Source organism: Ambystoma mexicanum, chromosome 4p (assembly GCF_040938575.1).
Source record: "Ambystoma mexicanum isolate Mex_15411 chromosome 4p, UKY_AmexF1_1, whole genome shotgun sequence".
NCBI classification, from domain to species: Eukaryota; Metazoa; Chordata; class Amphibia; order Caudata; family Ambystomatidae; genus Ambystoma; species Ambystoma mexicanum.
The window spans coordinates 1,202,034,485-1,202,058,578 of NC_090927.1; the positions used below are offsets into that span (position 1 = coordinate 1,202,034,485).

At 50.7% G+C, this 24,094-nt stretch overlaps 1 protein-coding gene and 1 long non-coding RNA gene across 2 annotated transcripts in view; one reads left to right on the top strand and one right to left on the bottom strand.

The window, feature by feature from the left end:
- Positions 1-21,023, bottom strand: part of LOC138453731 (uncharacterized) — a 60,968-nt gene extending 39,945 nt beyond the window's left edge. The window contains exon 1 of the long non-coding RNA XR_011260508.1: positions 20,914-21,023. This is a non-coding gene — a long non-coding RNA (uncharacterized lncRNA). The remainder of the gene's footprint in view (positions 1-20,913) is intronic.
- Positions 1-24,094, top strand: part of NPHP1 (nephrocystin 1) — a 1,322,209-nt gene that overhangs the window by 713,313 nt on the left and 584,802 nt on the right. The window contains exon 11 of the mRNA XM_069606852.1: positions 23,591-23,719. Coding sequence (XP_069462953.1) covers positions 23,591-23,719 — 129 coding nt within the window. The remainder of the gene's footprint in view (positions 1-23,590; positions 23,720-24,094) is intronic.

Genomic DNA, 24,094 nt, shown 5'->3' on the forward strand with positions numbered 1-24,094 from the left:
TGACTATCGCACCTCCCCCTGATGGTCCCGAAGTCCGATGATGGTGTTCTTCCTGCGTATCTTGGCTAGTTTTGCCACCATTAATGTGTTTGCTTTGTTGCTTCTGGAATAATAGTATTGTTTAGCAGTTGCCAGCTGGTGTGCCGTATGTTCTGCGTAGTGTGCTTCTAGCTTATTTCGGGCGGTGCGGACGGCGCATTGGGTTTTTGGGGTCCAGCCCTTCTGTTTGTGGATCCCTTCCGCTGTTCGGAGTTTCTCCTCAAGCACCGAGCATGCCTGGTGTCGGTGTTCCCCTCGTATGATTGCTTTTATGGCATCCCAAGTATTCGCCGGGGAGGTGTCTTCATAAGAATTTTCCCTGAAGAAGTTCTGGATGGATCTGGCAATGGAGTCTCTCAATGCCAAGTCATTGAGCATGGGATCGTATAATGACCAGCTGCGTCGGGGGTTTGCAACGGCATCATGCACTCGGAATGTCATGGAGACTGGGGCGTGGTCGGACAGCGTCCTAGAGCCCATGGCAACCTCATCAACGTAGGACAGGACTTGCGGCGATGTCAGGAGGAGATCAATCAGTGAAAAAGTTTGGTGGACTTAGGAGTAGGCGGAATAGTCCTTCTCGGTGGGGTGAAGCACGCGCCATGCGTCCACCACATCCAGGGTCCTAAAATGGTGAAGGAGGCTGAGGGCCTGTTTAAAGTCCCTGGAAGAGGGTGGATGTGACCTATCCCTGGAGAGGTCGGGAACTCCATTAAAGTCCCTGCCGATTATAACCTGACCCTCCACAAAAGCGGCCAACTCTTCGGGCAGGGTCTCATAGAAATCAGCCTGCCCTTCGTTTGGCGCGTGCACCGAGACTAATCAATATAGCTGACACAGTAAAAGGCACTTAAGTGCCACATAACGGCCCTCTGGGCATAGCCTCCTTTCCAAGATTTGGGGGTGCAGAGCTTTCGCAAGGAGGATTGCGGTTCCCCCTTTTTTTGGTGCAGTTGGATGTTATTGGTGTGGGAAGTGTTTGTTGCGCAGCCGCCCAAAGTCTGCCGGTAGGAGGTTGGTCTCCTGTAAGAATGCCACATCGATATCATTGTCCAATAGCCTTTGTAGTATAGATTTACGCTTGGCGGGGAGTTCAGCCCGTTGGTGTTGTGAGAGGAGAACTTCAGGGTCCGCAGGGTTACACTGCGATCTGCGGCCCCCGAGGAGCGTGTATGCGGGGGTTGAGTTACGGGTGGATCAAACATCTGTTCGGGGGAAAGCTAGCTGGAAGGCACCTTGCATATGGAAGTTTTTTAACTTCGGCCACCAACCGGTGACCAAAACTGTAACTGTTCGAGGGAGCCGATATTTTGGTGTCGGCAGACCCCCCTGGCCAACAGGGCCAAACGTCCACCCCCCGCCAACGAGGCTGGGGTGGCTGTATATCTTTCCAAGGACTTCATGATGGAGTGTACCCTGGAAGTGGGCATGGGCCATAGGAGGCCCGATGCAGCCTTTCATGTTTCATGTGTCCGCTTCACTGCGGTCTTGATTGCCATGGTGTAGGTTTACTGGATGTGACTCTATGGATCATCTCCCCCTCTTTTTCTTATGTGCCTTAGCCCAAGAGGCTCGTCTTGGCTTTGGTAGTATAGGAACCGTTTCTCCCTCCGTGCCCCCGGGAGTCGGACTCGGGGAGTCTTCAGGGGAGCCCGGGCGCAAGATCTTTTCTGCATCTTCAAGGTGGCTAATTCTCCGGATAGTGCCTTTATAAGAAAATTGCAACGTCGTGGGGAAGAGCCATCTGTAGCAGATCTGGTGGTCCTGCAAGAAGAGGGTCAGTGGGCGGAGGAATCTTCTCCTCTGCAAGGTGAGGAGGGAAAGATCCTGAAATATTTGGAGGGGGGAGCCCTGGAAAGTGAGCTTGTCCCTCCCGAGACCGTCCAATTGCAGAGATAGCTTCCTTCGAGGTTAAGAAGTGGACGCGTGTTATAACATCCGGGGGGCGTCCGAGTCCACTCCCTTATGGGGGCGTAGTCTGTGAGTGCGATCTAGCAGGAGTTGGTGTTTATCTAACTGTGGCAACAGGGACTGGAAAAATTGCCCCACATATTCTGCCAGGTCTTTGTCCAGCACTGTAGACGGAATGCCCCGGATGCTGAGATTGTTACGCCGAGCCCTGTTTCGAGGTCCTCTTGCTTGTATTCGAGGATCTCGCACCTGTTCTGAAGGGCCTGGATTGAGCGCTGGACCTCCCCTAGGGTAGTAGAGTGATCCTGAGAGTGATCCTCCACCTCCCTGAGCCTCTGCTCCGCCTCAGTGAGCCTGTGATCCGTTCACTCTAGCTTCGCTGTGAGTTCGGTCATGCAGGATCTAAATTCAGCCTGAATGTCTGACATGAATGCTTGTATGTCTTCTTTGGTGGCCAGGGGTCCTGTGTCGTCCCCGGCTTTTGAAGGCGTGAGTTTCACTGGCTCCAGTTTCTTCCCTTTATCCGATGAAAGTAGCATGGCAGCTATGTCTGGGTTTTTGGTGATTTTAGATTGTCTAGACATTGTAGCTTGAGGTGACGAGCTGGCGGTGGTGATAGATTAACCCAGATAGGGGAAGTGCAGCCGCGAAAGCCAGCAAGGCCCTACCCGTAAGAGCTCCCTATACTGGGGGAAGAGAGGCCACCGGCCCTTATGGACCTGCCTTTTGGGGACCGTTGAATGCTGCTAGTAGTTGTATGGGGCAGGCAGTAGGGCCCTAGGAGGCTTGAAGCTGTAAGAGAGACGAAAGACCGCCTGGAGGGGGTGGGGGGAGATAAGGCACCAGCAGGTTGGGTGAGCCGGGACCCCAGGTACTGCCGTCCATATGGCGCCCACCCGGGTCCTGAACCAGGTGTATGCTGCCAGGGGGAGTTCTAGAGGGCCTGGGCAACCCAGAAATGATGCAGTTCTGCTCTCCGAAGAGGGGAATAGGGAGGCCCTTTGTAGAAAAGTTGCAGCAGCTGGGGGTCCGGCTAACTCCCGATCAGGTGTGAGGGTGGTGGCGAGGGGGGGGGGTGTTAGGGAGAATTCTCTCTTTAGGCTGAATTTCCTGACCTAGTGAGTCCCCCAGCAGCTTTGCTGGATTTCTGGAGTTTGTTTTTTTCTCCTGCCAAGAGTGAGACTCTTTTTCTCCCACACTTGGACATGATTTATGGTGTTCCTTTGACTGTTAATGTGTTTCATGGGCTATGGGGTCCTTTATGCCATAGGATCTCATGTGTTTTTACTATGTGTGTTACACAGCACCCTCCGTGCAGTGACACAGGGGTGTCATAGTGACACCCCACCATAGACTCCATACCCTGGGACTGACTACTGTCTCCCAGGGCATGTAAAGTCACCATTGGCTTTACTAGTCCCAAATTATTAACAGAAACTGGTACAAACCATCATATTGTGGACATACTGGTCGGGGCAATTCGATTGCCCCGGGGTCTGTTAGTCGAGGGGGCACGTCTCCGTCCCCCCTGATCGAGTTTTGGCTGGTGGCAGTGGATACTACTTTTTATATTCGACCGCGAATATATTCCTATGGGATTTTCCCATTGTTCGAGGCTACCAACTTTAATTATTTAATTCTCATAGCCTCGAACATACCGCCGGTTTATTTAATTAATATTAATTCGCCGGTTGGTATTTTTTGCCAGGACTCGATTCTAAAATGGCGTTTGTGTTCTCTTCTGTGACTCCAACCCAAGTCGAGCCCTTTGTTCCACTTTTTGGCGGGCTTCTCCACAGAAGCCTCCAAAAGTGGTGCCACTCTGTCTGGCTACCATAGGGGGTGTGGGAGGGGGTTTAGGCACCCTGGACTGAGTTACCTTGGTAACTCAAGTCGCACTCTTGTGTGATTGGCCCAAGTGGTGAGCCGGCCGGCTCACGATTTAGCATGTTTGATTGACAGCTAGGCTGAGTGAATGGGGGTATGCTGCATAAAAGCAGGGCTTTGGGGACTGGAACTTCAGAAGTCGCCACAGGACCTGAGAATCCAATGAGGGAGAAGCTGAGCCGACCTACCACGACGACACCACCGGTGGAGCCCTGCAGAACCGACTCGCCACTTCCCGACGACAGAGAAGATCTCCCGGCTGGAGAGGCTTCTTCCCCTGACTGGTGGGCAGAACCAGTTTACCTTTTTCTCTTCGCACCCCAGACCGGTTTGTGGTCGAATTGCCCGTGCCAAGCACCCCGGCAACCGGATAGCCACTTACCACTGGACCGTGAATCAACGGACCGCTGCTTTTTACCTGAGAAACTCTGCGGCTGGTTTCTTCCCTGGCAGTGCAACGGACTCCTGTCTTCCTCACTGACGAGATCCTCTCTTCCCCCGGACGAAGCACCGACTTGCATCCGCTGCCAGGAACAACTGCCCCCACTGGAGTATTCTCACCACTTTAAGGTACCGTGTCCACCAGGCCTCCCTTTCTAAAGATTGCTACAAGGTAATAATAACCCCTTAACCTTCTGGACTGGGCTGGCCGCCTTGACCCTCTAACTGGTCCCTTTCTTTGGTCCAACTCCTTTTTGAACCGTTACAAGACTTTTGTGCACTGCAACCGTGTGACCTTGGACACATTTCGTTTTGATCCTCTTAAAGCGGATCCGGCCTACTGACTCTAAACTCACGGTGTTACTTTGCCTTCCTCTCTTGTTGTGTTCGTGAAAAAGTGTTGGGATCTGTTTCAGTTTATTCTCTGCTTTTCTCTCCCTTTTTAAAACGAATTATTAGAGTGCCATCTACGTTAAGTGCTCATCGCTGTCTGAAAATAAGTGTGGCTTTACTTAAGACTTGTCTAATATTCTTTTAAGGGAGTGTATATCTTTTAGTGACCGTGTTTTTGGATTGCTTACTATTAGTGCCTGTGTGTTTTTCTAGATGTGGTTTTAAATAAATAATTATGTCTCTTTTACACCAAGCCCTGGTCAGTGTTTACTTGTTTTATTGTGTTCTTTTGACCTATTGTGAATACTCTGTATACTGCCTAACTCTTCTTGAGGGAAGTCTGACTGCTCAGCCACAGCTACCAAGTGAATCTGTGTGGTACAGACTGCTACCAAGTGGGTTTAATGCCAAACACCAGTAGTCCTAAAACTTTTGTAGTGGTCCCAGAGGGAACTGCACAGGTTTCTGCCTAACAGGGAGTCCATTGCGTGGGAAGAAGGATGAAGAATGGGCAGGGGCGCCCATGGATCCTGCGTTAGCTGTGGTGTGGCCTCCTGGCCTGGCACTGCAGGAAGGGAGCCACTTGTATGCAAGGCCCCTTGGTGGTTCCAAATTAGGAGCAGGGGTGTGGCCCTTCAGGCCGTGGAGCGAAGCAAAGATGGTTGGTGGGGTGGGGCAGGGCCCCCTGCCTGTCAGCCTCACATGCCGCCGTGATGTGGCTGTATCCAGGCTGCTGCTCGGGGGTTGGCTTCCCCTCCCACATAAGGCAGATAGCAGCAGCACGCCCGGGGAGGCCTAGTGGGACACCCGCCTCCCACCGGGCTGCCCAAAGACGCTTGCAGACCACCCCAAACCCACCTCCGAGCCCCCAGCAGCAGGCGGGGGGGCCCGAGGGAGCCCCGCTCCACCATCACAGCCACTGCGCAGGGCGCCCTCCCAGGACGCGGGCCGTGGCGGCAGATCTGCCGCCCCGCGGCACTCACCCATTGTGACCGCGGGCAGAGGTGGAGCACAAGCCGGGCCGGGCAAAGTCCAGGTGGTGGTGTGGCCGGGCCTCACAGGGGGACAGGGGCACCAGGCAGGCGAGGCACTGCGAGTTGGGGCTTCAGAGAGAGGGGGCGGCTCCGTCCGCCATTTTGGAATGGCGTTGCGGTGGGCCCGCAGCATCCATCGGGCGCAAATCTTGGGGTCCCGGGTCCGTCAGGAGCTGAGACGTCATCCACTGGGGCACAAGACCTTCTCCCACCAGGTTAGTCATAAACTGCAGCGCTGGACCGCCGAACTATCTTTGAAAGCATTGCTGCATCGGGTGCTCCACGGAGACCACTAAAAGAGCGACTGCATCGCCGGCACTCTTGGCCACGCCGAAAAATGTACTCTTAAGTAATCCAAGCTCCCTCGCAAAAGCAGTTTAGAAAGATCAGATGTAGATGACCCAGTCAAATACTTCATTCAGTCCCCTGATGTTCTGGATGAGCCAGTGGCTAATTAACCTATTCACAATCCACTTCTTTTTAACGATTTACGTAATTGTAATTGTTTATTTGTAAAGCGCTTATATTCAATTGAAGTGCGTCAAAGAGAGCTAAAGATCATTTCAAGATAGACAGTCACGAATCTGAGGAAGACACTGATTTTGTAGTTAACATATTAAATGAAAAGAAATCTGTGAGCCAATCTATTGCGTTATTGCAGTCTATAAAGAGACGCATCCCACCGCCACTTTCTACTCCTTCCATTACTAAGCCTGCAACCACATGCATAGAGAAGCACTTTAAACCTGGTCCAACTGATCCTTTATACATCAGAGGCCACCATTAGCCAGACTCCCTTGTAGTCACTCCCTTAGCTACATCAAAAGCTCCTCCTGATAAGGAAAGCAAAAAGATGTATAGTCTGGAGAAAAAAGGGGGTAACTACAGCTGCTTTCCAGGCAAGAATTGCTATTAACACAACCCTTATGGCAGGTTATAACAGGGTCCAGTGGGACCTACTAGAAGATCAAATAGATGGAGTACCAGAGCCCTTACCGTCTCATATACTAAAGACTATCTCAGAAGGCAAACAGGTGCCAAATCTATAATTAACTCACTTGATGCAGCAGACACTGCAAGAAGGTTAGTAGCAGAGGTGACACTAATTAAGTGCCATTCTTGCCTTAGAAATTCAGGGTTTATGGCGGAAACACAGGCTACCGTAATCAACATGCCCATTGAAAGTGAAGTACTCTTCGGGAAAGCTTTCGATGATGCACTGCAGACCGCAAACAAGAAGCATAAAAACTATAAAACTCTTTGTCAGAGTTCAAATAAACCTTTCATACAAAGGGATTCATTTACTACCTGTCATACTTTTTGTGGGCAAGAGTATTCTAGGGTATCGCAGACAGCTTTTTGACCAAGTGCTACCTCTTCATCTTGGTATTCAAGCAAGGGACAACCATCATTCTTTCAATCCTCCTTCCACAGAATGTTTACAAGAGCACAAGGTCTGCGCAAAGAACAAGTCGCTAAAGGCTCAGACAACCCTGCAAAACAATGACACACACATTCAAATTCCCTCCCATATGTCCCCAGTAGGGGGTCGCATTTCACTATTCACCCATGCATGGGAGGGAATCACTACGGACCAGTGGGTGTTGTTAACATTAGCACAGGGCTACTGCATTGAGCTCCTGGAAATACTGCACGATCATCCAGCCAGGTCCAGAGGAATGTCCAAAGAACATTAGTGAATCCAAATCGTGAGGCAGAAGTACAGTCATTATTCAAAAAAGATTCAATAGAACTCGCCCCTCTGGCAGAAGTAAACAAGGGTATTTATTCTGTGTACTTCCTTATTCCAAAGAAAGACAAGACAAAACACGTTGTGTTAGACCTTAGACCTGCAAATACTTAATGTTAAACCTCAAAAGTTCAGGATGACAACTTTACAATAAGTCATTCCTCTGCTAAAGAGGGGATATTACATGGCAACACTAGACATGAAAGATGCATACTTTCATATTTCAATGTTACCAGCTCACTGAAAGGTTCAAGCTAGGGTCCACTCACTACCTGTTCAATTGCTACCCTTCGGCATTGCTTCAGCTCCTCAGGTATTCACAAAAGTGCTGGCAGCCCACTTATGCAGACAATCCATGCCAGTGTACCCTTACCTAGACGTCTGGCTCATAGCAGCGGACACCAGACACTCCACAAATGTGTCAGGAGCACACTCGTGACACAATCAACCTCCTGTTTCAGTTAGGCTTTTCCCTCATCGAGAAAAAAAAATCGAGGCTTGTTCCCCAGTCAAATCAAACAATTCCTTGGTGAAGTAGTTCAAACAGTAGATGCTCTAGTGTTCCCCTCCAATGATAGGGTCCAAAACATGCTGCTTCAAGTTCCTTGTTTCACAGCCATTTGTCAGATAACTGTTCGAAATGTTGTGTCTTCTCAGAATGATGGCTTCTTGCATCTTTCTAGTACCACACGAAACAATGGTCTCAAGCAGACGGTCACTGAAAGGATATAGTGCACGTTTCGCAGGCTGTGGTGGAAGTACTGGAGTGATGGACAAAGGAGAACCTGTTGAAGGGCAAAGCCTTTCTCGCCCCTGCAGTGGAAGCCACTCTAATAGCAGATGCATCGCTTTCAGGGTGGCCAGCTCATGATCTCCACCGCACAGCGTGTGGACGCAATCTCTATCGAAAAAGCATATCACCATCCATGAGTTACTGCCAGTGTTTAAAGCCTTGCAAGCCTTTCAACGCCAATTATCTGGCAAGACAGTTCTAGTCCTCAAAGACAACACAACCGCCATGTTTTAGATCAACAAACAAGGCAGAACACATTCACTCAGTCTGTCCAAACTAGCACAGAAGATCTGGAGATGGTCTCTTCAGAGAAATATTTTCCTCCTGTCACAGCATGTTCCAGGGGAACACAGCTGTCTGGCAGATATGCTAAGCAGAAACAGAGCTTCCCTGAGAGCACGAGTTGGAATTGCACACAATCATTGTAAACGACAACTTCAAAGAATGGGGGCATCCAGACATAGATCACTTCCCAACACAAGAGAACGTGAAATGCCACACTTACGCATCCAGGTTCCTGACAGAGTCCAAGGGGAACGCACTGTGGATCAATTGGTCAGGGAAATGTGCGTATGCGTTCCTCCCCAACAACACTTCTGAACAAGATAATCCACACGATGCACCAGGAACATCTCACTATGATCCTCATAGCTCCAATGTGGACACGACAAGCCTGGTTCTCACACCTGCTCAAGATGTCTACTTGCCCCCCAGTCAAACTACAGAGCCCTTATAACATGTTGCGACATCAGGGAGCAATCCTCCATCCACATCCTCAGACGCTCAACTTAGCCGCTTGGCACCTGAGGTCCTAGAGTTTGGACACCTTCATTTACCTGAATGATGCATGACCATCTTAAAGGAAGCACGTAAGCCAATCACAAGACACTGTTCAATAAATTGAAGCGTTTTGTAATATTGTGTTGAAGGGCTAATATCATTCCTATTAACTGTTCACCTTCCAATATAGGGCACTACCTGCTACACTTGTTAGACTCAGGTCTAGTGTTAAATTTGCATGAAGTCCATCTAGCAGCGCTTCAGCTTATACTACCTCACAAAGCAAGACAGGTTGTGTAACCACTAAAAGACTAACATAGTCAAGCATAGGTGATAAATAAAAGAATGCACCAACCTGCAGTCCATCAGATTGGAACAACCACAAAGATAGAAAGTGCACCAACAGAAAGAGAGCCTTCTAACCGTTTCGGAGATGCCCAGAAAATAAACTTTCACCAACCACCCATCGAGCTGTGCTAGCGATCTCCACACTTCTACTGCTCAAGGTACAATTTCATTGATGAGGAACAAAAAAATGGTGATGCAGGCAACACTTGTAATTGAAGTTGCAGTGTTGATGAAAGAACCCTGTGACATCTGGTCAGAAAAAGACATTTGCTTATGCAAAAACCCCAACGCCTGTTAACCTATCATGCCCGAATAGTGGAGGGCGGATCCAAATCCACCCCATGTGTTGTCCTGCCCCTGTGTGTTGTCCTGCCCCTGTGTGCTGTCCTGCCCCTGTGTGCTGTCCTGCCCCTGTGTGCTGTCCTGCCCCTGTGTGCTGTCCTGCCCCCGTGTTCTGTCCCCCCACTGTGTGCTGTCCCCCCCCACTGTGTGCTGTCCCCCCCACTGTGTGCTGTCCCCCCCCACTGTGTGCAGTTCTCCCCACTGTGTGCAGTCCTCCCCCCTGTGTACTGTCCTCCCCCCTGTGTACTGTCCTCCCCCCTGTGTACTGTTCTCCCCCCGTGTGCTGTCCTCCCACCCTGGGTGCTGTCCTTCCCCCGTGTGCTGTCCCCCCCCGTGTGCTGCCCTCAAAGGCCCCCTGCACTCTGTGCACGGAAGCCCCCCTTCCATGTGCAGTTTTTCCCTGTTTGCTGCCTCTTCTCCCATTTTCAGCACTGGCCACCGTCTGGGACCAAGCGTGATAAACGCGGTATGGTACGATAAAAAGAAGTAAAAATACCAGTAAAGTAAACTTCTACCACCAGTTCGTCCTAAGCACACTTGTCTCACCACCAAAAATTCCTTAGAGGGTGCCTAGGGTCATAAAACGAAAAGAGCCCTCTGCGCGGTACAGTAAGGTACTTGGCGCACACATTAAAAGTTATCAAGAAATGGCAACAAAGTCAAAGACTAAGGGAAACATAGTTCCCCAGTATTGACAGTCTGAGGGATGTGTCAATTTTGCCATAACAAATGAGCAAAAGCCCAGTGCAGCGCAGCTGAAGGCTGTGCTCCACTGGAAAATTCAGGTTAGGTCAGCCAAGCAAAAGCAAAAAGTTTGGGGGGTCCATAATATGGAGGGAAAATTGTACTTATAGAAATCTTTCCTAACAGTGCTATCTCCCCTCCTCCTGTGCTTGCTGTCTCATCTCCCTGCGTGCTGTATTCCCCCCCCTGCATGCTGTCTTCCCCCCCTGCATGCTGTCTTCCCCCCTGCATGCTGTCTTCCCCCCCCTGCATGCTGTCTTCCCCCCCTGCATGCTGTCTTCCCCCCCTGCATGCTGTCTTCCCCCCCTGCATGCTGTCTTCCCCCCCTGCGTGCTGTCTTCCCCCCCTGCGTGCTGTCTTCCCCCCCTGCGTGCTGTCTTCCCCCCCTGCGTGCTGTCTTCCCCCCCTGCGTGCTGTCTCCCCCCTGCGTGCTGTCTCCCCCCTGCGTGCTGTCTCCCCCCCTGCCTGCTGTCTCCCCCCCTGTGCTGTCTCCCCCCCCTGTGCTGTCTTCCCCCCCCTGTGCTGTCTCCCCCCCCTGTGCTGTCTCCCCCCCTGTGCTGTCTCCCCCCCTGTGCTGTCTCCCCCCCTGTGCTGTCTCCCCCCCCTGTGCTGTCTCCCCCCCCTGTGCTGTCTTCCCCCCATGTGCTGTCTTCCCCCCATGTGCTGTCTTTCCCCGTGTGTGTGGTCTTCCCCTCTGCACGCTGCTTTCCCCCTGTGCGCTCTGTCTTTCCGGCCCCTGTGCGCTCTCTTTCCGGCCCCTGTGCGCTCTGTCTTCCCGCCCCTGTGCGCTCTGTCTTCCCGGCCCCGTGCGCTCTGTCTTCCCGGCCCCGTGCGCTCTGTCTTCCCGGCCCCGTGCGCTCTGTCTTCCCGGCCCCGTGCGCTCTGTCTTCCCGGCCCCGTGCGCTCTGTCTTCCCGGCCCCGTGCGCTCTGTCTTCCCGGCCCCGTGCGCTCTGTCTTCCCGGCCCCGTGCGCTCTGTCTTCCCGGCCCCGTGCGCTCTGTCTTCCCGGCCCCGTGCGCTCTGTCTTCCCGGCCCCGTGCGCTCTGTCTTCCCGGCCCCGTGCGCTCTGTCTTCCCGGCCCCGTGCGCTCTGTCTTCCCGGCCCCGTGCGCTCTGTCTTCCCGGCCCCTGTGCGCTCTGTCTTCCCGGCCCCTGTGCGCTCTGTCTTCCCGGCCCCTGTGCGCTCTGTCTTCCCGGCCCCTGTGCGCTCTGTCTTCCCGGCCCCTGTGCGCTCTGTCTTTCCGGCCCCTGTGCGCTCTGTCTTTCCGGCCCCTGTGCGCTCTGTCTTTCCGGCCCCTGTGCGCTCTGTCTTTCCGGCCCCTGTGCGCTCTGTCTTTCCGGCCCCTGTGCGCTCTGTCTTTCCGGCCCCTGTGCGCTCTGTCTTTCCGGCCCCTGTGCGCTCTGTCTTTCCGGCCCCTGTGCGCTCTGTCTTCCCGCCCCTGTGCGCTCTGTCTTCCCGCCCCTGTGCGCTCTGTCTTCCCGCCCCTGTGCGCTCTGTCTTCCCGCCCCTGTGCGCTCTGTCTTCCCGCCCCCATGTGCTCTGCCTTACGGGCCCCATGCTTGCTGCTCTCCTGCCCCCAATGCGCGCTCCTGTGTATGATGTGAGAAACCTGAAGCTGTCTCACCCACTAGTCTCTGGGGGATCTGTAATCCAGGTGGACAGGAGACGGCCATCGCTTTTGGATCCAGTTCTTGGGGGTGGACCAGTGCGGGAGGATCACCTAGATGAGGGGTCTTTGGGGAGTGGAAGTGGGACACTGGATGGTGGGACACAGTATCCCCTTCCCTGTATCACCTTTACCCCATTCTACCATGTAGGATACTTAGGGACTCAAGCCAGCCCTCCCCCCTTTTTTCCGAACAAACACTTTCTCACAGACCGCTCACTGTGAGAGAAAACCGAGGAACACCCGATCCGTTTACCTGACATGTCACAATACAATGGTCAGACAGGGGGTCAGGCAATTACTGATCATTACACACACCTGACTTCCATCACACTTTTCCACATGGATAAAATGTGGAGCACAAAAGCACACGAGGAGGCAGCAGTTCCAAGATGGCAGTTTAATACTAGGTGAAAGACGGCGAGACCGAAGAGGATTGCAAGCAAGGAAGAACCCATGACCTTTTCACTGAAAAACTGTCACTTTCATGAGCCTTCGAGAATAGGAAACGTAAGACCTGGAATCAAAGCTGAAGAATCCTGCATCATGTGTCGGAGATACCTGGGGCTCTCCCTTTTCGATAATCAAGGCTGGGAGAATAGTTTGCCGCTGTGGTACTCTCCTTGGCTCCTACAACAAAGCAACACCAGTGAAATCAGTACAGCCGGTGAGCAGGGGAGACTGATACCAGCCCGGTCTGTGTGGAAACTAAGGTTACAAGCGGCAACATTGTAGAAAGGAAAATGAAGAGAACCGTGCCTCTAAGCCTATGTTGCAAGCGATGCAAATATAATTAAAGCAGCAAATGAGTGACTGAATGTTGAAGCCAAGAGTGGTCCGGCACGACATGGGTGTTCATTTAAAAGTCTCTGTTAGGTATCCAACTGAAAGGTGATTAGTGTTATTGGGAAGGAATGGTAAAATCGAAGTGGTCCTGCGACGGATCAAGCCAAACTCTGTACACATTTGAAAGTCTTTGATACTTGATTGAAATTGGTCTGAGCTCGGGTGAGGGAGACTAATTGTGTTAAAAAGGGATCTGAGCCCGGCTGAGAGGGATCTGGGGTGAACCTTGAGTCACACGAATAGAATATCCTGTGAACATTGTGGAAAAGGGATCTGAGCCCGACTGAGGGGGATCTGGGTGAATAGTGAATCACCTGAAGTGAATACTTGTGAAAATCCAAAGACGAAAATAACTTGTCGGTTCTTTTTGGTTACACCAATCCCCCTGAATGAAGAGACTTTGAGAAGCAAAGAGACTTGCGTACAGAAAGTCCTGATGCTAATGGTCGAACTGTATCCTCATACTAAAGAAGCCAGAGACTGTGCTACGCTCGAGTGAACCACCTTGTCACGTACTGAAAACGCAGGGAAGGGAGGCCAACGGCCTGAACATCCTGATCTATCATTTTTGAGCACTTCTTTATTTTATTCATAAACACTATCCCCCACAATATTTGTATTTAGAGGTAAGGATTGGCAATAGGTTTATTAGTTTAGGCCCTTTTTTATTTTGACACGACACCACTAGGACTGCATTTTTATTTGATGGTTTTAGCTGCTCCCATCTGTAGATTTAGGATTAGATGGGTGTTTATCGATTTCAAGATGGCCGCCGGATAGGAAGGTTGTGTAAGAGATCACTTTGTCCTATAATTGCGGCCAAGTTGAGACGCGGTGGGCATCATGGCCCTCCTAGACCCCTAACAAAGTTGGAGATGCCCAGCAGCAGCCCCTTGCCCCAATATGTACGCTCGATGAAGATGGAATGTATGCGGCAGAAGCGCAGTGAATGAGAGCCCAGCCCTTATCATCTCGGCATCTTGACGGCTATCTCTCGTGCCCCCCCCCCCCCAACTGGCATCCGGAGCCAGGGCAAGCTGGTGGTATGCCACCTCAGCCATGCAGTAAGCGTGCAAGGCTGGGGCTCAAATAACACGTGTGGGGAAGCAGGACTATTTCAACTCAATGCAATCCTTACAGCGTAAAGACAATAAGGATATTCAAGCCCCGCTCAGGTCACCCCTCACACATTCCTACCCATATAATAGACAAATTCAAGCTCTGGGGTGTAATGACGCCTCAAGGGAGAAATTGAAAATGATAAAGATAGAGAGGTCACTCAAGGGGAAAGAGACATCAACCAGCAAAGGAAAGGAACGTAATTCCTGAGCCAGCCTCAGACTCCCAGAGGTGCAGCAATATCGGCTTCACCATTGGCTTCTCGAGACCAGAATAGAACATTGCATTGAAGGGGGCTCGGGTGAGGGAGACCAATTGTGTTAAAAAGGGATTTGAGCCTGGCTGAGTGGGATCCAAAGGGAATGAACATTGTACTAAAGAGATCTGAGCCTGACTGAGGGGGATCCGGTTCAATAGTGAATCACCTAAAGAAAGAAGCAATCCCAATTGGGCCAAATCGAATCGAAGCTGAGCAGAAACAGCATAAATCCTTGGACTCGCTTTGGGCAGAAAATTAAAGTCCATCAGAGGCCTTGACCAAATCAAAATCACAAGTTTCCTCGGAAACACAACAGAGTGCACCGACATGGCGGCATCAAAAGACGACTTTGTTAAAAGCATGATAATATTCGTAGAGTATGTCATATTCTGAAGAAAGTGAAAAAGAGGCAGATTCCAAACAGTCCTCGTCTCTATTGATGCGAATGGTCATTTCTCTTTTCAGCCTTAACTAGGATGGGATTCGGACCAAAATGTATAGGTTTGATTAAGGCTAATTCTAAAAACCCAACAGCACGATTGTTAATACATGGCCATGTATCAACCCCTATTGTTCTACAACGGGGAACCAAGCAAAGGTGCCCCATGTTCACCCCTGCTGTGTGCCCGCTTCCCCCGCCCCTGCTGTGTGCCCGCTTCCCCCTCCCTGCATTGTATTGCATGGTGTTCTGCAGTATTCTTCTAGGCGTACATCTGTCGACTGCTTTGTTATTTTGTATATTGTTCCGTGTTCTGCTGTGCTCCTCCCTCCTCTAGATTCTCTTTTTTAATAACTGCTCTGTTTCTGATGCCCTGGTAACCTGATTTGCTTACCGGACTGCCTTTTCTTCTGCCTGCTCTTCCATCTGAGTTCTTGTCTACTTAGTCAATCGTCCACTATTGTCTTGTCCCTTTCTCTCTCGTCTGCTTGCACCCCTCCTTGCGTCTTCCCATAGTGTCCCCCCCACCTTTCGCCTCCACCCCTCTTCCTCTCCCGTCTTCCCCCACTGACTGTATGATGCTCTCCGTTTCTCCTATCTTTTCACACTGCTTCTCTTTCGACTATCCTGCTCTCCTCACTAAGTCTGGTAGGAAGAAGTTCAAAAAGGCTATCCTGGTCTCCAAGCCAGGCCTCTCAATCACTGACACCTATACCAGTGCTTTCTCCAGACAGACCCTCACCGACATCCTCTTTTGTCATTCCCTCGCCAGACCAATGGACTCTTCATATGGTCTCTGTGCTCTCTCCTTTCTCTTCTTCTCCCATTAATGGTGGCACCTGTTGGGAGGCCCTCCTAGCCCCCTTCCACTCCTCTGAGGTCATCATTAATTTTTACCTGAATGGCACACTCTTGGCCCAAGGACCTCAATCCAACCTTCGCCTCTTTGATAGACGCTTCCCGCGCCTCATCAATTTCCTTTCATCTCCTGCTGTCCCTTCTCTCCCTTCTTCAGCTTCCTTTCCTCCCCCCTCTGCCTCCTCCTTGGCTACCTTGCCCTCTCCCCCTTCCTCTTCTGCCCCCCTCGGGCTCCTTGTATACCTCCGCAGGACAGACCTTTGATTTGTACGCTCCCCGGAAGTCTTTCAAGGTTGGCAACCTTCTCCATATTGCCATTCTCAACTCTTGCTCATCTGTCAAACACTCCTCTGACATCTGCTGCCTCCTGGAAGAACTTAATCTCGATGTCCTCGGTCTCACCGAGACATGGTTCACGGCCAGCTCTGTCACAAGCTTTGACACAAGATCCTCTGCGTGCCCAGATCCAACCGTTCCGGAGTAGCCTTGATCGCCCTGGAGTGGATTCCTGTCTCTGTCATTCCTATGCAGGCCTACTCCTCTTTTGAATGGCTTGTCTGCAGTCTCTCTCTCTCTCTCTCTCTCTCTCTCTCTCTCTCTTTTCTCCCCCACCCCCCCGGCCCGACTCACTCTGCAGGGCAAACTCTCGATGTTCTGATCTCCTCAGACCTCCCCCTCCCTATCCTCCTCACCACTCCTCTCTCCTGGAGTGATCACTTTCTCCTTTCCTCCCATCTCTCCCTCTCTACCCCTCAGGCCAAGCCAACTCCAGCACTGCTACCTACCTTCTCGGTCATCCGACCCATGAAGCGTGTGTCAGTTGAGGCTTTCGCCGCTTCTTTCTCTCCCCCTCTGGCTGACCCACATCCTGACAAAGCCCTTTCCATGCTCCACTATTCTATCTCTGATACTCTTGCCCCTGTCATGAGGATCTGCTTGAAGCCCAAAGCCAAGTGCAACTCCTGGTATGACTCTGACCTCGTCACCCTTAAACGCAAGTGCAGGGTTGCTGAGAGGAAATGGCCAGCTTCTTGTGCATCCTCTGACAAACTGGCCTGCCGCCTGCTCCAAAGGCAATACCGGCTCTCTGTCCGCACTAAGAAGAGAGCCCACATCCAAGCCTGCGTCTCTGCGGCATCTAATAACTCAGCTGAACTCTTTAAAATCTGCAAGGAGCTGGCCAATCCTGCTGCAGTCTCCACCTCTCCTGTCCCCTCCCAGGCCCTCTGCACACCCCTGGCTTCTCATTTCATCTCTAAAACCCAGGACATCCTGTCCACCCTCTCGTCCTCTACTCCTCCTCCCTCTATTCTCTCCTTGACCTCTGGCCCTCCTGTGGCCACCTCTCCTCCCTCTTTCTCTTCCTTTCCTCTGTTCTCCCTTGATGAGGTTTCGACACAAGTCCGATCTATGAAAGTCTTGTCAAAACAGGTTCTTCCCTGTTCTTCCAAAACCATCAAGGACCACATTGACACGCTCGCTCCTGCCCAGGCTGACTTCTGCAACCACTGCTTCACCACTGGAGCACTCTTGTGCACCCTCTTCTCAAGAAACCCTCAGCCGACCCCTCCTGCCGGCTAACTATCGCCCAGTCTCCATCACTCCTTTCCTGGGCAAACTGCTGGAAAAGCTGGTCATTTCCCAGCTTAATCTTCACACTGAATCTGTTGTCTCCATGACCATCAGTGTGGCTTGAGATCTGCTGTCTAACCTTAATTCTAATCTCCCCTCTGTCCTCATCTTACTCGATCTCTCTTGTGCATTTGACATGGTCAACCATGCCATCCTGCTCAATCGTCACCTTGATAACCTGGGTATCACCGATCAGGCCCTGGCCTGGCTGACCTCGTTCCTCTCTGAACGACCCTCCCAGGTCCAACTTGGCTCCTTCCTTTCCTCAATCTCACTCTCTACCTAAGGTGTTCCCCAGGGGTCTAACCTCTTTCCCTGGCTTTTCAACCAATACTTGACACCTCTCGCCCACTGCATTGCTGCTCTCTGCTCCAACTTTCAGTGCTATGCGGATGACACTCGGCATGTTTTCAGGCTCCCCTTTGCCACCTCTTCTGCTTCTCTCATCTCCGACTGTCCGTCTGCTATCCAGGAGTGGTGTTCCGCCAACGATCTGTGCCTTAATGCCAGTAAAACAGAGATTCTCCTCATCGGCACACCTGTACCCTCTTTTCCTGTCACTCTCTGGCTGGACTCCCTTGGCCCTCTTCCTGCTCCCACCTGTGAGGCTAAGAACCTCAGGGTAATCTCCGACTCCACACTCTCCTTTTCTCTTCACATCTCTGACATCTCTAAGAAGCCAAACTATCAACTGCACCTCCTCAGAGGTATTCTTCCTTTCCTCTCCCTCCCCCAGAAGCTCACTATTTTCAGAGCTCTGGTTCTCTCTAGGCTGGACTACTGCAACAGCCTCTTTCTAAATCTGCCTGCTTCTACTCTCCGCAACTCATCGAGAACAGGACTGCGAGACTTGTACTTGGCCTCAAGCCCAGGGATCGTATCTCTCCAGCACTGAAATCTCTGCATTGGCTACCAGTGGCTGCAAGGATTAAGTTCAAGACCCTCTGCATGGTCCAAAAGGCCTTCTGGGGCCTTGGTCCTCAATACCTCCCACTCTCGCTTTGTAAATACCTTCCTACTCGAGCTCTTCGCTCCTCCACCTCCAACTCCCACAGGGTCGGTCGCTTCTCCAAGCAATGAGTTGGTGGTAGATCTCTTTCTTTGGATGGGGCCTCCCTCTGGAACAGCCTCCCTGCCTCTCTGAAACTTGAGGAGAACCATCTCTGGTTCCGGAAGGACCTCATGACCTTCCTCTTTGCTTCTGCATTCTCTCATCCTCTTCCCTGCTGATTTCCTGTTTGATACTGCAGTGGCCACCTGGCTACCTTCTGATTTCAGGCCTAGGTCGCTGCCTGCCCAGTTTCACACCCACACTGCCTCCCGGCAACCCTTGCACTTGGGTCTGTAATTGTTACCCTGCAGTGCCCCTACCTGCACTTTTGGACACCTGCTGTTTGCACTTACCCTTACCCTTGCACCTGCCACGTGCTGGCTGCACTTCTTGTTATTGTTTTTATCCGATGCACAGCACTGCCCCCTCAACTTTCCCCTGGCACTTTTCTCCTCCACCTCCCCTGCACTTGGGCAATCTAATTTTATTTGGCCTAGTAAGATCGTTGTCTCTGTCCTCCGTCTCTTCCCCCTTCCTTGCCTAGTCGCTCCTTGAAACACTTGTGTATAGGCGCGTTACAAATGCCATATCATATTATATCATTTAGACCACTATTGGCAACATTTCAGCAGACAGAGGTAATAAAAGGGACACAATTCGCTGGTGTTGCTCATAAAATTAATGTTTATGCCGACGATATGTTACTTATGGCAGCAGATCCATTTAACACTTTACAGGTGGCCACTCCGGAAGAGATCTTTGGCGGGGTGGCTGAATTAAAGATTAATGTAACCAAATCCGAGATTTTATACCTATCCCTCTCACCATCAGAAATGCAGGACCTACGCGAACACACGCAACTGGGGTGGGCCTCTGGGAGGATAAAATGACTCAGGGTAACAATAACCCCATCACTCAAAGGTTTATATGTAGCTAACTACCCCATATTGCTAATTGAAGCACAGCTGAAAAGGTGGGACCCTTTCACCATCTCAAGGTTGGGTAGAATAAACCATGTGAAAATGGTCACCCTTCACAAAGCTATATTTTTCAAGCATTACCTATCAGTGCCCCTGTCGTTCTTTCGCAGAATACATAGTTTTTCAGCATTTATATGGCAGAATAAAACCCCACAGGTAGCCTTAAGCACACTAATGCTTCCTACAGAGAGGGGCGGTTTGGGTCTCCCAAAGTTTTTGAAGTACTATCGTGCTGCTCAAATAAGGGTGATTAATGAATGGTCCCTGGGTGAGTCGGGGAAAACATGGCTACAGATGGAACAAGCAGTGGGGGTGGTCCTAGACTCCGGGACGCACTGTGGTTGCCAAAAGAAGACCGCCCGGCTAATATTAATGCGAACAATATTACGGGTGTAGTGGAGGAAACATGGGACGCAATAGTTAAAAAACACAGAAGGACAACATGCTCCTCTCAGCGTACACATTTGTTCTTTAACCCTCAGTTTACCCCTGGGCTAGAACCTGAGGCATGTAAAGAATGGAAACAGGCAGGATGCAGAAAGCTTAGAGACATGTTTCAGGGGAAGGAAGTGAAATCGTTTATACAATGTAAGCAAGAGTTTGGCTTATCTGGAAACTTAAGATTTCAATATTTTCAGGTGAGACATTGGATTCTTGCCCCACCTGTAAATTCTGCAGCATCACCCTTAGAAAACTTTGTGACATCCGATCCAGGGGTCAAGGACTTTATTTCGCATTTATATAAACTGATGGGGGATGCTGAAGGCAAGAAGACGATTAGCTATAGGCCACACTGGCAGGTAACTCTGAGGGCAGAGATCTCAGATTTACATTGGGAAAGTCTGTGGACAGCAATTCCCGAACCAGCCAAATTAATTCGGACTCGAGAGTTCTGGTACAAAGTAATGATGCAATGGCATTACACTCAGGCTGGTTTGAGGAAAATGAAACCATCATTAATAGATAAATGCTGGAGGGATTGTGGAATGGGTGGGGAATTGGGAACACATATGGTGGAGCTGCCCATTGTTGATACAGTATTGGGAAACAGTGAATAAACATATGAGCAAGTTGTTTCCCTCGCAAAATCCTAGATCTCAACAGTCAGCACTCCTAGTAATGCTAGAGGAGGACTTTAGACGGCAATCGAAATCGCCTCAGAAGGCCTATGCAATGTTGCAACTGGCGGGACTACTGGCGATTGCTCAAAAATAGAAAGCGAAAGATCCCCCGCATATCATGGATTGGTTCATGAAAGTTTGGAACTTTTAAGTATTGGAATGGATGACACTCATTACAGGGAGAACATTCTGCATTCTCTGGAAGGAAGTGCTTGACTTTTTGCATAAGGACTACAATGTTATGTATTGCCCTCCGAGACTGCATATACTGGGTATTGCTTGAGTTGGTAACAAGGGTTGGTACACGTTTTGTGGTACACTTGTCAAAATAGATTTGGTACGTCTGCAATCTAGGCCGGGGGAGCGTTGGGGGCGTTGGGTCAAAAGGATGATTGGGAGGAGGGTGGGACAGTTGGTAATGTGTACAAAGTAAATGCAAATAAAAACAATTTAAAAAGAAAAGATAGGCTTTTATCATACCCTTGTTGATGCTCTGTCTTGCCCCTGTGCCTGCGCTGTCTTCCCCCCTGTTCCCGCGTGCGCTGTCTTCCCCCCTGTTCCCGCGTGCGCTATCTTCCCCCCTGTTCCCGCGTGCGCTGTCTTCCCCCCTGTTCCCGCGTGCGCTGTCTTCCCCCCTGTGCCCGCGCATGCTTTGTCTTCCCCTGTTTGCGCACGTGCTCTGTCTTCCCCCCTGTTTGCACACATGCTCTGTCTTCCCCGTTTGCACATGCACACTCTTTCTCCCCCCTGTGCACGTGCGCGCTCTCGGTCTTCCCCCTGTGCACGTGCGCGCTCTCGGTCTTCCCCCTGTGCACGTGCGTGCTCTCGGTCTTCCCCCTGTGCACGTGCGTGCTCTCGGTCTTCCCCCTGTGCACGTGCGTGCTCTCGGTCTTCCCCCTGTGCACGTGCGTGCTCTGTCTTCCCCCCTGTGCCTGCGCGCGCTCTGTCTTCCCCCTGTGCCTGTGCGCTCTGTGTCTTCCCCCTGTGCGCTCGCGCGCGCCCTGTCTTGCCCCCTGTGCGCTCGCGCGCGCCCTGTCTTGCCCCCTGTGCGCTCGCGCGCGCCCTGTCTTGCCCCCGTGCGCTCGCGTGCGCCGTCTTGCCCCCTGTCTTGCCCCCTGTGCGTGCGCGTGCTCTGCCTTGCCCCCTGTGCATGCGCGTGCTCTGCCTTGCCCCGCCCCCTGTGCGTGCACATGCTCTGCCTTGCCCCAATGCGTGCGTTCTGCCTTGCCCCCCCATGCGCACGCTTTGTCTCCCCCCGTGTGCACGCTCTGTCTCCCCCCCCGCCCCTGTGCACAATAGAAAGGAAGTGAAACAAAAAACGTGATTCAAATGGCAGTATGGAGGCAGATAGAAGTGAGGAGGAGATGGAAGCATGGGGAGGCGAAAGAGAAGATGAATGACGGAGTTATAAATGGAGCGCAGAGGGGAAGCCAAAATGCAGGAAGTCTAATGAGAAGGGAGGAACAATAGTCCATACGGGAAAAGATTAGAGCGGAGAGGAGGAGTTTCGAGGCGCAAAAAGAGAGGAATGTGTGATTGCGGCAGAGATTAAAGAGAAGAAAACGACAATTGCATGCAGTAAGAGAAATGAGAGAGAGGCGTCAAAGAGGACGCTGAGATTCTGGGCAGAGGAAGAAAGGGAGAGTTGAGAATGAGGGAAAGGAAAGGTATGGAGGAAGGAGAGGATGGGAGGGGAAAAACAAAACTTCTGTTTTAGATGGGTTAAGCTGAAGAAAGTGGGAAAGCACCCAGGATTGGATAGAACAAAGAGAGTGAAAAGCATCATAAATTTCATAAAAAGAAAATAACATTTGTGAGTCATCAGCGTAAAAGTGACAGGAGAAATTTAAGGATAAGATAAGGGAGGAACGAGGGCTTTTGTATAGTGAAAATAGGAGTGTGCCAATAACAGAGCCTTGGGAACACTGTGTAGAAGTAGAAGAGAAGAGGAGTGGAGAGCTGGCCGGCCCAGGTATGACCGACCAGAAAGATAGGATTTAAACCAGGTGAGAGATGGGTCAGAGATGCCTAAAGAGGAAAGAGAAAAGAATAAAGTAGGGTGATCCACAGTGTCAAAAGCCGCAGAAAGGTCGAGTAGAATAAAGATAGAAAAGAGCTGGTTGTGACGTGCAGAAAGAAGGAAATCAGAAACATGAAAGACGGCAGTTTCAGTAGAGTGCGCCAGCCTAAAGCCGGACTGGAGTGGACGGAGCAGAGAGTGTAGATGAAGAAAAGAAGAAACTTGAGACTAAACAATTTGCTCCAGGAGCTAAGATAGGAAAAGGGATTAAAGAAATAGGGCAGGAATTAGCAGGAAGGGAGGGGTCAAGAGAGGGTTATTTTTTAGAATGGGGATAACAGTAGCATGTTTGAAAGAGACCGGAAAGACAGAAGAGGAGAGATAGCGAGAGAGACAGACAGAGAGAGCGAGAGACAGAGAGAGAGCGAGAGACAGAGAGAGAGAGAGAGAGAGAGAGAGAGAGAGAGAGAGAGAGAGAGAGAGACAGAGAGAGAGAGAGAGAGAGAGAAAGAAAGAGAGAGAAGTTGATTAGCATGTTAAGATAGGGGAGGATCTGAACATCTTCAATTCTCAAATAACCATTAAACATGGAAGTCTGGGAAGGGAGGTGGGATGAAGCCCATCCTTGGGCATTCCTTGTCCTCAGAGGGGAGTGTCGTCTCCGGAGAGAGGGGCATTGCAGTGGGAATGCGCTTGCCATGACCCATACGAATTATATCGCGTAGCAGGTTCACCTCAATAGTCCCAAAGGGGGTGGCTCCACCGAAAGGACAAATTCCCTGGATTTCTCACAGTAGGCACTGTGTGGCAATGCAAACATTGCAGAGGACACATACACAAGATATGTCTTAGAGGCCTACCAGGAAATCGCCAGACATTTTTGTAGGCCACTTTGCTGTTGATCTGAACCCATAAATATTTTACTTGCAATAGGGACACTTGCTTTTGTGTAAATATTCTATCTATAACTAAATCCTAGACATAAAACACCAGTGGATGATGTATTGTAACTATTTAAACTGATTGTACTTGGATAAGTAACGTTGTCCATGAACACAAATAAATGAACCCGTATGTATTGCAATGCTAAGTTTAATAGTATCGCTGCTAACCTTAATATTAAATGTTGCTTTGCAGATTCAAACCAGACAGAGTCGTGTTTCCCTTGTTTTAACTTTGTGGAGTTGTAAAATGATACCTTTGCCGGGAACCAGCATACAAGTGCTTAGCAGACATGTGCGCCTCTGTATCTTTGATGGCAACAAAGTGAGTAGTGTTTTGTTGTCTATTCATGTTTTACTGCTTGTAAGAGCTACCAAATGAGAGCTTTGGCACTGGAGTGCCACATTACTCTCTGTATATGCGTAAACATGATGTGTTTATGTGCACATGTGCAAATCCACATATAAGAAACGCCCTGCCCGTGCCTTTTTGCCAGTGCACATTTTGCCTTTGATCTGCAGGGATACAGAAGTGAAATGCTAATCAACATCCCATATCTTTAAAACGTTGATTTTTCAGGCAAGGCTGTTAATGGAAATGTGCCAGTGAGAACACTGAATTGTGAGGACCTTGCTTGTAGGTGGGATTGGGACCCACCTGGAGACAAACTAATTCCACCAGACCCATTTCAATGTTTTA